General features: G+C 40.7%; 1 protein-coding gene across 1 annotated transcript in view; it reads right to left on the reverse strand.

Annotated features, from left to right (window-relative positions):
• Positions 1 to 1,209, reverse strand: part of lsamp (limbic system associated membrane protein) — a 485,855-nt gene extending 484,646 nt beyond the window's left edge. The window contains exon 1 of the mRNA XM_086143485.1: positions 1,041 to 1,209. Within this exon, the coding sequence (XP_085999611.1) occupies positions 1,041 to 1,104 (64 nt within the window). The 5' untranslated portion in view covers positions 1,105 to 1,209. The remainder of the gene's footprint in view (positions 1 to 1,040) is intronic.
• Between the last annotated feature and the right edge of the window lie 12,924 nt (positions 1,210 to 14,133).

Raw genomic sequence — 14,133 nt, forward strand, 5'->3', positions numbered from 1 at the left:
TGCATTCTTCTGTCTAAGCTACTGGTGGAACAAACACACACACACACATTTACTCCATTTCCAGCCTCACCCGGATGACCCGATGGCGATGTTTCAACTTCAGCTGATTTTCTTCACCGAGTCAAAAGTCAGCAGACACCCTCCACCACCACCACTACTACCACCACACACACACACACACACACAACTGTGTTGATGCCAGAGCCACTACATTACACTGAAGGTGCGTAATTCCCTTTGGTGCTGAAGCACTTACATTACTTTACCTCCTGACATTTAATTACACATGGGAAGATAGGGCTGTGTGAGTGTGTGCGTGCGTGCGTGTGTGAGTGGGCGTGTGTGTGTATGAGTGTGTATGTGTGTGTGTAGGAGGGACGGGTGCTGATTTCTCATCAGGTCAACGCTTCACTATTCGCACCATCATCCTCTGTAGTGATGGAACAAACAGTAAAGTAAAAATAAAAAAAAATCTCCTTCATTGCAATATCCATTAACAATGCTTTACACATGCGCGCGCACACGCACACTTCATGTTTAATGAGCATGTTTGCCATGGACTCGCCAACTGCACTCAACAGTTTGAGGGGGGTGGCACGAAAGGATGAATCGCTTTCATCCACTCGTGCACGTACACGCACACTGCGAGAGCGCATGTTTTGTTTTGCAGAGGCCGGCGGGGGTGGTGGGGGTGCAGGTGAACGCGGGGTTGACAGCGCACGCTTGAATCCACGCTACTCCTCAGCGAGCAGACCTTTCCTCCATGCACACGCACACGCACACGCCGCCGTCAGCTGGAAACTTTGTGTCACACCGTTGACAAACTCGACTTTTCCACGAGCGGGAGTCACTTGACGTACCTGCACAACTCGGGTCAGGGGCGCACGGACAGACGCGCGAATAAACATCCACGGAATATTTCATTTCCCCATTTTTTTTTTTTTTTTTTAACTCCACGGTTATTTTTTTCACGAGTGGGAAAAAATGTAACATAAGAAAGAAGAAAAAAAAAAAAAAAAAAGAATAAAAGATTCCCTTGCCTTGGAATCCAAAGAGGAAAGCCACGCCGGGGATCCACACGGTGTGTATCCAGAAGTGAGCCATGGCGTCCGCGGGATCAGCTGCGAAAAAAGCTCCGACCGACGCGGCTCCGACTCGAGCGGGGGTTTATTTCCAGAGGAAGAGGAGGATGAAGAGGAGGAGGAGGCGCTGCTGCAGCCGGAGCCAAGCGGAGGAATGAGAGCCCAGCCTGAGCGCCGGAGCGGGAGAGAACCGGGGGGGTGGTGGGTGGTGGGGGGGGGGGCTCCTCCGTCTGCAACCGCGCTTCTGCAGGCGTCAGCGACCTCTACCGAAACTCCCGTCAACTGTGCGTGCGTGTGTGTGCGCGCTGGCGTGCGTATGCGTGCGTGCGTGTGCACGTCCGTGGATCTGCGCGGAAACACCGTCGGTGCGTTCACGACGGTGCGTGAAAGACAGGGGGGATGAATTCCTGCAAAATCAATCACATCCCATCAATAACAATTTATTATTAGTATTATTTTATGTATTAAAAACATTATATATTATATTAAACTATTATTGTTATTATCATTTTATTTTTTATTTTTTTATCTATTTAATTTTAGCAGCTTTTGCATTTCACCTCAGGTAAGATTTGAGATTAAGATGAATGGTAATTAATGAACAAATAGATAAATAAGTAAGTAATGGGCATGATGGTGCTGCTGTTAACGCTTCCGTCTTGCAGCAAGACAGTTTCCGGTTCTATTCCAACAGACAGCTTCTCCCCTGAGGGGTTTGCAGGTTCTCCCCGTTTCTATGCGAGCTTCCTTTGGGTTCTCCAGTTTTTGTGCAGAAACATTGTTTACTGGAGACCCTAAACTGCCTAAATGTGTGAATAAATGAGTGAATGGTTGTACGTCTCCATGCGAAATGTGACCTCTGTGCCAGGTCGCCAAAACCGGGTTCTATTTCCAACCTGAATGTCATTTTCCATGTTTTTTTTTTTTCCAAAATCAGACATTGTGACCCTGCCATGGTTTGACTCCGGCATGAAAAACAAGGCTGGGTAAAGACGGGGGCATCACTCTCACTGGAGATCGGCGCATACAAGTGTGATGTTTTCACTCTAACCCTAACCCCCCCCACACACACACACACAGGTCCTTCACTGCACCTCATATTAGTTTAGATCTTTAGATCCTCGGCCAAGAATACAACACACATATGTGTATGTAAAGAAATAGAATTACAGATATTTTCACACACATATTTTCCTCTATTGCCCAGCTGGGATGCGCTCCACAGCATTCACCCAAACACGTTCACCCAAACACCCAAACACCCACAACCCTGAATGCAGGATAAACAGTATAGATAATAAGAAAATAAAGGAATGCGTGAATTATTGAATTAATGAAAGAATTAAACTCAACCCACCATTATTTCCTAATGTGCAGGACAAATGAGAAATACAAATGGAATGACGTTAGAGTGAAATTAGACATATAGCTATTTGAATTAGCCACTAATCGCACTTAGCCCCCCGGAAAAAAAAAAAAAAAAAAAAAAAAACGATGAAATGAATGTATGTATGTATGTATATGGCTCAGATATGTCTACTTGGTCCAGTGGTCACTTCTGACTTCCAACAACTGGTACTTCGGATCTTTGGTGACTGTATTCCACTTTTTATAAGTCGCTTTGGATAAAAGCGTCTGCCAAATGAATGTAATGTAATATAATGAATTGATTTAATGACAGCGAGAGTATATGTAATTATATGCATACTTTTATTTTTTTTGAATTATTAATTTTTTTGAATTTTCTCTGGTCTGTGGCAGCCTCAGAGGAGGCACGAGACAGCTGGCTCAGCTGGTGGAGCAATTGCCCCTCCAACAGAATGGTTGCCGGTTCAATTTCCTCCCTTAAAGGCTGCATCCTGAAGCGTGCTCAGGGAGGACAGCACCGCCGCCATCGATGCGTGAGTGTGCACGTGTTTGGGTGAACGCTGTCTAGCGTGAAGCCCCACAACCGCAAGGTGTGAAAGTGCAATACAAGTTCATCATAGCTGCACCTTCTGAAAGATTTTGGACTTTCTCAAGAAATCATCATCATCCACAGCGTTAAATAGATTAGAGAGTTAAATTCCAAGTCTCCTGAGTTGCCGTCGAGCACCGGGCGTCGTCAAACGTGATAAAAGCGGCACACAGCCCCCCCCCCCCCCCCCCCCTTCCCCCCGACCTCTCCGCCGCTTGACTCAAAGTGATGTCTTGTCAGCCGAAGGCTCATCACACGGGTCCGTTTCGAGTCACGAACTTGCTATGTTCAATCACCTACGTGACCTTTGAAAAGCAGGAGAAAAAAAAAAAAAAAAAAAAGAAAGTCCACCTGAGGCAAGCTTGCATGATTACGGGCAGCTCTTTAAAATAAAAGCTTTCGATCACTTTGGTTAACACATCCCCGGAACTGTATCACCTGATAATTATGAAATACAGCAAGCATAATAGTGTGCTACTGGAATGTGCCCGGGAGTAAACTTAAAGAAAAGGTCATGCCTCCTGAGCGAGATGGTTATCTGATGGCGGGGATTAAACCACCAAAATGCTGATCGGAAGGTCGACCAATCTACCGTCTGAGTCGCCCCTCGAAGGGTGAACTTACTTCACTGGGGTTGATTTACAGCTGACTTGATTTTAAAATCCCGTCCCAAAGGTGTCGCGCTGATGCTCATGCCGTGAATTCGATATTTGGTGATCGAGCCCCTTCGGACGTTACGCCATGCGGTGCACCGTGAGTTTCGTTCGGATTTGAGGAATATCGTGCTAATATCATTAAAATAGTCCTCTTGCTCGCAGCAACAGTCCGAATGCCTGCATCTTTTTTGCGCTGCTGTGCTTTCAACTTTAGTTTAATCAATCAAAACACACATTAGACAGCATGGAATTTGTTTATATAATTTACCTGTTCCCAGAATGTTTGGATTTGGGGAAAAAAATGTAAATAAAATAAATTTTAATAAATAAAAATAAAATAAATGTGTGTATATATACATATTTATACATACATATCTGTGTGTGTATATATATATATATATATGATTCATTTTAACCATTTCTACATTTTGAAATACCTTTACATTTGCTATATATATACCTATTTTCAATATAATATGTTAAAAAAAACAGTAACAAAGAAGGTGAAAATGTATTCAAAAGTTCATAACGGAGGAAGGCCAGGGTTGGCTATCATTGTTGGGAGCGGGGACTGAGTTGTCTTGAAAGCAAGTCTATTGGAGTGAAAATGCAAAAGAAATCAAACATGCAGATTATATGTAAATTGTAATTTTTTTTCATGCACGCTCCATGCTATCATGAATTATTCATGACCACACAATATGAAATCTACGCGTTCTTTGAAAGCAACCGTTCAAAGTATGTTTTTTAAGGCCCTTCAAAGTCAAATAACGGGTGCACAATGCAAATACCCGCCGTCTTGACGGCTGTCAGATTATATACGCGCATTAACACGTCACAAGTCATTCACAGGGACGAAAACTGCTAGAAAGAGAAAATGAAATGGGCCCTGACAAGCGGCTGCCCGCAAATATAGAAAAAAATTTATAAAACATAGATATAAAAACATAAAATGAATATGCATTACTTCCCACGAACAACTGTGCCATGAGCTAGTCCATCTGATACAGATGGCAATTCAAATATATATATATATATATATATATATATATATATATATATATATATATATATAAGGTTGTGATACTGCTTATTGTGATTAACTTATATTTATTGGAACATCAATTTTTTAATTGTCAGTCTATACTTCCTGATGGACTTTGGTGTAATTGTTGTTTATTTATTCATTCATGTATTTATCGTTGTATTATTTTCATTGAGCATTTTTTTCTTAATTTTATGTGTATGATTTAGCTGTCTTGTTTATTTATCTATTCATCATTCATTCATTTATTGCTTTTAGAAATAACTATTTTTTTTATACATTTATTTTTACTTTTTTTCAATTTACTGCAACAAGAGAAGTCCCCCACAAGCATAAAAAACCTCATACGATTATGTTTCCCCGCGAAGGAGAAACATTCGGATTCATCCCGCTGCGCGCAGTCCACTCGTATTTTACACTGAACACAAAAGTTCAAAGCTCCTGACCTCCAAGTGTCTTGATTCATAACTGATTCCCATCCCATAGTGTTTCCGTCCTCTAGCAAACCTTTGGATGTCAGCGCCCGCACGCGTCCCTCAAGCTAATGCTGGTAGATTTGGGAGCCGGACGGAGAAGATGTGAGATATGTTGCAATCTGATGAAGTGGGAATATGTGCAACAGTGAGAGAGAGAGAGCGAACGCCCTTCCTCGCTCCTCCTCGGGCCTCGTATCTCCAAGTCAGCCATCGCTCCTTGAAGCTGTCATCTGGAGGCGTTTCTACTCCAAAAAATTATTGCTACCCTCGATGCCTCGATAAGATGCTATCACTTTTCCTCCTTGATTTCTGCTTTGGGGTCCAACAGTTGACTGTTACTTTACTGATATTAAAAAAAAAAAAGTACCGTTTCTTTTTTCATTTAAAATGTTTACAATACAAGTCGGCCAAATTGTTGCATGTGTGGCAGGGATGGCGTTGACCTGCATGTTCAAATGAGCTTTGGGCCTGAAAACATTCACCAAAGACCACAGTGGCATCACACACACTCACACACACGCTTATTCAGTTAAAAAAAAAAAAAAAAAACAGTGCTGAGCTTCTGTGCATGCAAAATACTTATTAACCAATGAATACACATGGAGGTGTCTCTCTTTATTAGCAGAACCCGAACAAATTTTCCTTCCTGCTGCGATTTCATCTCCAGAGTACGGCTAAGTCGCCCAATTTCCTGCAACGCAGCGCTTGTTTTTCCAGGCAAACCCCCCCCAACACACACACACACACACTTATCATTGATACCATATATCATAAGCTAGCAATTAAGCTCCCCGTGATGCGTCACAAATTTGCACCGTCTGATTCCCGCCTTACAGAAGCACGGTCGCCGTCGCCATTGTCACGGGAACGACGCAATCAAATACAGCATGTATACCAGGGAACACATGTTGTGCACCAGATGTTTCTGCTCACCTGGCAGATGGGAGCTTTACCTCCAGGGGTGTGACGGCAGGGGCAGGAATCCCGGTGCATTTGTATATTTCCAGGAGAAACAGAGCCTGGGATATACCGTTCGTATTGTGTCGAGGAAATGTTAAATAGATAAGAAAAAAAAAAAAAAAAAAAACAGCCGTGTTTTAGTCGTCCGACATCTTGGTTGTCTCTGCGAAGGCCTTGTGTGAAGAGCGACGATGAGAGGATCACATGAGTGAACGTTTCCGTCATTTCCCGCTAATTGGGTATCGGGAAAGACTTCAGAAACGGTTCGTCATCTTGGGACCGGAGCATTGCAACACTCTTCTCTGCTGCGACCGTCGGCGGCGGATCACAGAGGGTAGAGTTTCAGAGACTCTGCGGTACTTTCACTCTGCCGCTAATGAGTCCTGAAGCTCCAGTTTCCCACGATGTTGGTCCCCGTCCTGAATAAAACGCTCAGCTATCTATTTCCGGTGACTTCCATCCCAGTGGTTTCCGTCACATCGGACCCCCGGCTGATTACCAAAGACTCTGCCGAGACAACTTGATTTATGACTGTTTTTTTGCACATTGTACTTGAGGCCTCCGACGACGACGCGGCCACTCTAGCTTGGCAACCGAAAGCGGGGAAGCTCCCCTCTAAAGATTTGTATTAATTACATTTTGCCTCAGACGGCGAGCCAAATCGCCGCAGAGCAGAGCGTTGCTTTTTTTTTTTTTTTTTTTTTTTTTTTATCCCGATCCAGTTAAAAACTGGGTTGGTCGGTGTCACCGAGATTCTCCTCGGCGGAGGGGACGGGATCCCCGTCGCTATCGGATGGCGGTGCTCGAAATCCATGCAGAGTATATATTTTCCCATTTGCTAAATCTGTTCGTTCAGCTTATTAACAGTCTGCAGAGTGGAAAAAAAAAAAAAAAAAATGACTGACAGCCAAATATCAACAGCAGCAGCTGGGACTGATGATGTCTGTTCACCCCATCTGGCATCATGACAATTATTATATATATATATATATTAAAAGCCATTAACATCACACTTCTGCTTTCCCTCTGCACTGCAGCCTTCCGTCTTTTTTCATGTTTTTATTTACCGCCGGTAACGTCAGCTTTTCTCCACATTGCGGTCCCTTTTCATCATTTGAAAACCTTACTTTCGGCGTGTTGAATTCGAATATTGCAGCGCCGCTATAAATGCTCCATTGTTAAAAAGTCTCTGGTGCAACACATATGTGCGTTGTATTTGGGATAATTCATAATTCATCTGTTTGTTTATCTGAGATGACTTTATGATATCTAATGTCTTCTGCAATACTCAATTTTGTGGATTTTGTGAAACCTTTTGCAAGGATCGAGAGATTTTTTTTTCGTATATCCATGAAGACAAAGGCACCAGGTTCTGCAGCTTACACACACTAAGAGGAATGAATTCCTTTAAAACTAATTGTGATGGCGCATTCATGTGGCTGATTGAAATGTCAGGTCTTGAAAATACTTAACTGAAAGCAACTAAATGCTATGATAAAGGTGACTTGGTGCATAAAAAAAAAAAAAAAAAAAAAAAAAAAAATTGTCACCGGCTTAAAATATTCATCTTGGTCATTATTTTGAGTTTTTCAGAAAACACAAAAAAACTGAGCTGTATGTTGAATCAGGATTTGGGCTAAAAAATCATTTTGGCCAAGAAATTACAATTTTTTTTAATAAGGGGATACACGGTAAGAAAGATATCCATTCAACTTGAGTGTAGTAGCTATAGTAACTTAAAATCATAAAGGAGCTTGCAAACGTTAGTATTGCTTGAATTTGACAAACTATATTTTATTTAATTAGCGCTATTTCTGGACTATAAGCCATTACTTTTTTCACACGCTTTGATCACTGTGGCTTAAACAATGATGCGGCTAATTTGTGAATTTTTGGGGGCTAACAAACTTCATGCCACCAAAACATTGAGCCTCATCACATCGGACCAATTAAAATACAATGAAATTCTGAGGCTTTTCAATTCTGACACTGAAGAAGACGTCTTTAATGGTTTTAGTGCACAGGAGGAAGAAGAAGACAGCAATCAGCTGGAGTAGGACAAAACAGGGATATAAAATGGATGGATGGATGGACTTTTCCTTGTGTTATTTATTATTAATACAATAAAATTATCAATTTTTCATCAGCTGTGTTACAGGCACTGTTCAGAAACAAAACATTTCCAGCATGTATTTGTGGATGTTACGGGTATGTAAGTATTGTAAAAAATATTTCTGTGTAAATGTGTCATGCTACAATGTGGACACCTGCAGCTTATAGACAAGTGCGGCCTATATATGCACACGTATATTTATTTAGCAATTTTTAGTCGGCGCAGATTATATTCAGGTGTGCTCAATAGTCCAGAAATGATGGTCATTCATTCATTCATTTGCGATTCATACTGACACAATTATTTATTATTTCATCTAATTTAAATGTATCCATTTTATTTTCTTCTACTTGTTTATTTTTAATGTCATTTGATGTAGTTTTTTTTTTTTTAATTTAATTTAAAAAAAGTCACTTTTTTTATCTTTATCTTTATTTAATCCAAAGCACGTGTTGCACCAATTAAGTCCATGGAGGGCCAGTTCAGCTTCTGCCATTTGGAAGAGCACTCGGTCCAACCGTGCCAGGTGCCTGAGTACCATGAGGTCATCCTCAGGCCCTCCATTAATTCATGGGTGTGTTTTGGGAAAAAAAAAAAAAAAAGAAAACACAGGTAAAAAACAGATTAACCTATTTAGAGGTTGGCTCTCATGCCCTTTAAGTGGCAGGTTGGGTGGTGATGCCAGTGCCCCGCTGGCTGAGCAAATGGGGGCGCGTTCAACAAGCAGGAAGTTCCTAGCAGGTTTGCAAAAGCTAATGAATACAAACAAAACACAAGACAATGAAAATTCAGTTCTCAATCAAAAATGAGCCAAATCCCTTAATTTCCACTCATCACACACACACACACATCCACACATGCTTTCAAACTTGCGGACTATTCTGTCTGATCAACCCGCGGCAGTGTTACCTTGACGACCTATTGTGCCCAAAATGCAGCCTGCAGTTTTTCTATTGAGATCATACTCGTGGCCTTCAATGCAACTTTCATTTAGCTGGTTCAAAACTGGGGTCCGGCCATTTTCCTTCTTCTTCTTCTTATCCTTTCGGCTTCAAACCTACTGCCATGTTTGACTTATAACGCAAGACTTTATCTACAACCAAATTACAGAACCGGAGAGGCTTTTAAGCTGTTTTCTCTTTCCTGTTTTCCAATCTCATCGTAGAGCTTCTGCGTTTAAAATCATCAGAACTTCTCGATCTGTGAGTTTCAGAAAAAGGCGTCCTCTCCAGCCATAAAGCATCTTCTGTTGTTTTGTGAAGGATTTGTTTTTTTTGTTTTTTTTTTCTTGCACTGGGGAAAGAATTCCGCAATCATCAAGTAAAGTGTTTCAGACCAGATTTTGTTATCGATGCTTCCACTTTCTTCCTTTCGTTTTCATAAAATAACGAATTCTTCATTTGGTCATTCCTAAACTTCTTCTAGCCATTTCTCTGATTGCTTTCTTGTTTTTTTTTTTTTCCCCACTTAACAATGTGGCCTTTATTTCTTTCAAATAAATCACAGTGGAGTAGAGAGGCAACAATACAAAAATAAAGATTCTGTCGAAATTGTTACACACAAAACAGCACTATTAACTACTTGAATCACAATTCAGAAAGAAATGCTGAAGACCAATTGGAGGGTTTAGAAGCATTTTAGGGCTCTGAAGATCCAAAACGACACCCGTTTCCAATATGCAACTTCACATCTATGACGCAGTTTCCCCTCAACTGGATTTAATATTATTTTTATTGCACGTGTATGTGCATAATCAAGCCTTGGGATACGGTGGGTTGTTTGAATCGCCCTCCCTTCTTGAACAGCGTGCGGTAAAAGGAGAAACCTCTCTTGAGAATTCTATAGTTGAGTCTCTGTAGGCTTGTTAGTACATTTCGCTTTATCCCCTGTCAGGCAGAGCTCGCGCCGACATGAAGTCGCTGATACAAACCGCCGCTTCTACCAACACGTCTGGTAGTAGACGTTAAATAATGATCCTCTGAGCTCTTCAATCAGCAACTTTCTTGCCTTTGCATGCGTTGTATGCTGGCGCGCACATAAAGACGCAAATCTGACGCACTTAGGTTTTGGCATCAGTGTGCAGCCAGAGAATCGGTGCTGGATGGTTTCCAGGAAAGAAATAAAGTAATATTTGCAGGGATTGGCTGCTGCAACAATCTGAAGAGTGTTGTGACTGGTTGGGAAATATCATGTAATAACTCTGTACTTATAGATACATACAGGTACATGTGTGCACACACAGATGCTAGTACTCAAGACGCGCAGGATATGATAAAGGTCACTGTTTAAAGTACCTGATGGACACTCCTATTGTTACACATTGAACATTTTTTTTTTCATTTAATTTGTTAGTGTTCTTATTCTTTTAACTAGTAGATATCATTATATTTTATTACATCTTAATTTAACAGCTAAGATAGGCTCCAACATCCCCCACAATCCCGAGTGCAGGCGATGGATAGATGGATTTATCTTATTTTATTTTATTCTATTTTATTTTATTTATCTATGGTTTGTTTGGTTTTATAGATAAAACAAACTGAGGGCTGGCTTATATTTTATTTTATTTTATCTTATTTTATTTTATTTTATTTAACCATATTTTGTTTGGTTTAAAGATTAAACTCGCCAAGGGCTACATTTTTATTTCAGTGCGTATTTATTTTTTCATTTTTTTAAGAACAATTGCATTTAGTAATTCATGTTCTTTCTGCCGTAACAGCTGCTGCGGCAACAGATTGTGCCCAAATGCTTGGTGTGCACATGAAGTAACCCATACAGCACTCGCATCGACGTCATTACACTGCAGCAAATAAACATGTCTGTCTACATTGGATGTATCTGCGAAGAACATTGTGTCAAGCTGACATGTCGTGCCTGGCTTTGGGAAATTTGTACTTTTTTTTCCTTCTTCATTTCAAATTTCATCAGGGTTGACTTCAAATATATGTTGGGAAACTGCAAAACAATTTACTCCTAAACATTCTGTTCAAGAGAAATTAATGCCTCAGCTCTTGTTTTCGGATGGATTATTACGTGAAGAGAAAGCGTAGTTATGTTGTAACAGCATCGGATCACAACCACTTTTCTGTAGAAATTTCATGCACATTTTTTTAAATGCACAAAACTATGAGAAATCGGCGCATTCATTCATTCACCTGTACCTAACATTGCTGAGGTAGAAGTGCTAACGGCTAGTTAAGACATCAATATTCAATTTTTCTTATGCTTAAGTTCATTTTAAAATGAAAAGTAGCTACTGTCCGGTAGAAGGTCAGAAGTGAAAAACAAAAAAACTAACAAAAAAAAAAAGGTTAGTTTTTTTTCCCGAGGATAAAGTAATAAAAAAGAATAAAAAAAAAAAATCACCAAAAAACTCACTTGTGAGATTTTCAAGAAACAAGTGCCTCTCCTCCGCCCAGGCGCAGGCGTAGTTGCACCGTAAGAGGGTGGGATACCCCTCCTCCAAGCTGCTGCATAGCATAAAACTGACTTGAGACTTCCTGTCAGCTTTTTTCCCACTTCAGAATCCCAAATATATCAAATCTAAACTCTGAACCACTTCAGAAGGCTTCTGACGCTGATTTCCAAGAAACAGTTACTACTGATGGGCGGCACGGTGGCGCAGTGGTAAGCGATTGGCTACTGTCCGGTAGAAGGTCAGAAGTGGAAATAAAAATAAGACAGAATGTTGCATTTTTTTCCTGAAGACAAAATAATAAAAATAAAAAAAATAATACTAAAAAACTCTCTTGTGAGATTTGAGAAACAAGTGCCTCTCCTCCGCATTAGTTATCTCACCTTGAGGCTGCTCTTATTTTCCGCCTTCTCATTCCCACACCTGGGCATTTAGGGTCCCCAGTTAACCTCCTGCATGTTTTTTGGACAGGCAGAGGAAACTGGAGACTGGACATACGCAACTGTATATGTGCATGCTCTTGCTGCAGTACTCGGATATAATAAATTACATATACATATATAAACAAAAAAAACACAAAAGTAACCTCGCTACGTGGCAACATCATGCAACTAGACCCCAACTTTCACCCTCTTCTATCAAATACCCTCCAGTCACTAAACCTCCAAAAATCCCCTTCCATAGATCCATTACGGGAATGCAAATATACACCATTTGAGTTTCTAACATGATGAATAAATACTCAGAAAAATAAATGGTGTTTAATTCTGAGCATCAAAAGTATTCACCCATCCAACAGTTGTTTCTTTATTTTTATTTTGACCGGAAAAACGTCATAGAAGTTCTGCGAACCCCGGACACCTTCCTCCTGTTTGGCCTACATGTCAAAATATATGTGTGCTGTAGATCATAAGTCATAAAGTAATCCAGGGCTGATCTCAACACGGGGGAATAGGAGGCACAACACAGAAATACTTGTTCTCCTCTATATTTACAACATAATAAAGGATGTACAAAAGTGCGGCGCACCATGATGTACAACGCTGCAATCAGAAGCCAATTTATTTGTTACCGAAGCGCGATACAACAACACCCGTGATAAATCTTTCCCTCAGGAGGATTAAAATGTCAAGTTTTCGCTTTGCCTCTCTATTTCAAACTTGAGAAAACAAACAAATAAATAAATAAATAAATAAATAAAAATAAGAAACGTCGATGCCACATATTTTAATTCTGTCATTACTTACTGGCCACTGTGCCTGGTACATCTTTTTTTCAGTCAATTAAAAAAAAAAAAAAAAAGTGAAAACAATGCAAAAGTTATTTCACTCTTTGTAAACAGCACGAATGTGTGGATTCATATTTTGAAACTAGTTTGATACCATCCATCCATCCATCCATCCATCCATACATACATCCATACATCCATACATCCATACATCCATACATCCATACATGCATCCCTGATATTATTTCTCCATTTTTAATTAGTATCCAGTTTAATGGTGAGCCCATAAATTTCCGTGGCAGCACTAAATTTATTCAAAATATTTATGTGAACCTCCATCTAATGGGTGGTTGATGATGATTGACGTTTAGAAAAAGCACCATAGGATTCACTTCATTCTTATACATATACTAATGCCTAAAACACACCCATCTACCCTGACTTGCGATAAGAAAATGATTTATCTGTATCCAGTTGTCTTTAGCCAGGCTTGTCTGTTTGTCTGCATCCTTTCAACCAAACCATTTTTTTCTTTTTTCTTTTTTTTTTTTTCATCTCTGTGTGTCCATGCCCTGTTGTGTGCGTGTGTGTTCAGAATCAGCTGTTTGCACTTTTTTGCCCAAATATCACAGTGATTAGATGCTGGGGAATCATCTGTCTGCAAACTGACAAGTCGGGCCCGCGTTGCGTGCCCAGGCGGCGATAATTACACACCCCCTCGACGCAATCGTGTCGGGTCGTGTGAAACGTGGTGAGATGGACTCCTCGCCCCTGCTTGGTTCCACTCCGCTGGCTCCACTGAATCATAATAAGGGACCTTTGCAACAAGAGGGGTGTTGACATATGGCGCCTGACTGTGTTGGGGACATCACATGGGGTGTAGTGTGGGCTGTGGGGTTGAACCCAGAACGCAGGGGGAAGAAGAATTAAAATGCATTATTATTATTTTTAAGTTCGCATGATATTTCATCACTTGTTATTATATAATGTTATATATGCCCGGCAGCAGCAGCAGCTCCCTGTGATGAAACAAACGTGCGTTGCTTCAACACCGCGATGAGTCTGCTGAGGCGCAGGCGTAGTTGAAAAGAGGGTGGGATACCCCTCCTCCAAGCTGCTGCATAGCATAAAACCGACATGAGACTTCCTGTCAGTTTTTTTTTTTTTTCCGACTTCAGCATCCCAAATGTATCAAATC

This window comes from Fistularia commersonii, chromosome 3 (genome assembly GCF_037954325.1).
Source record: "Fistularia commersonii isolate RoL2024-O1a breed Wild chromosome 3, RoL_Fcom_v1.0, whole genome shotgun sequence".
In the NCBI taxonomy this organism is placed as follows: domain Eukaryota; kingdom Metazoa; phylum Chordata; class Actinopteri; order Syngnathiformes; family Fistulariidae; genus Fistularia; species Fistularia commersonii.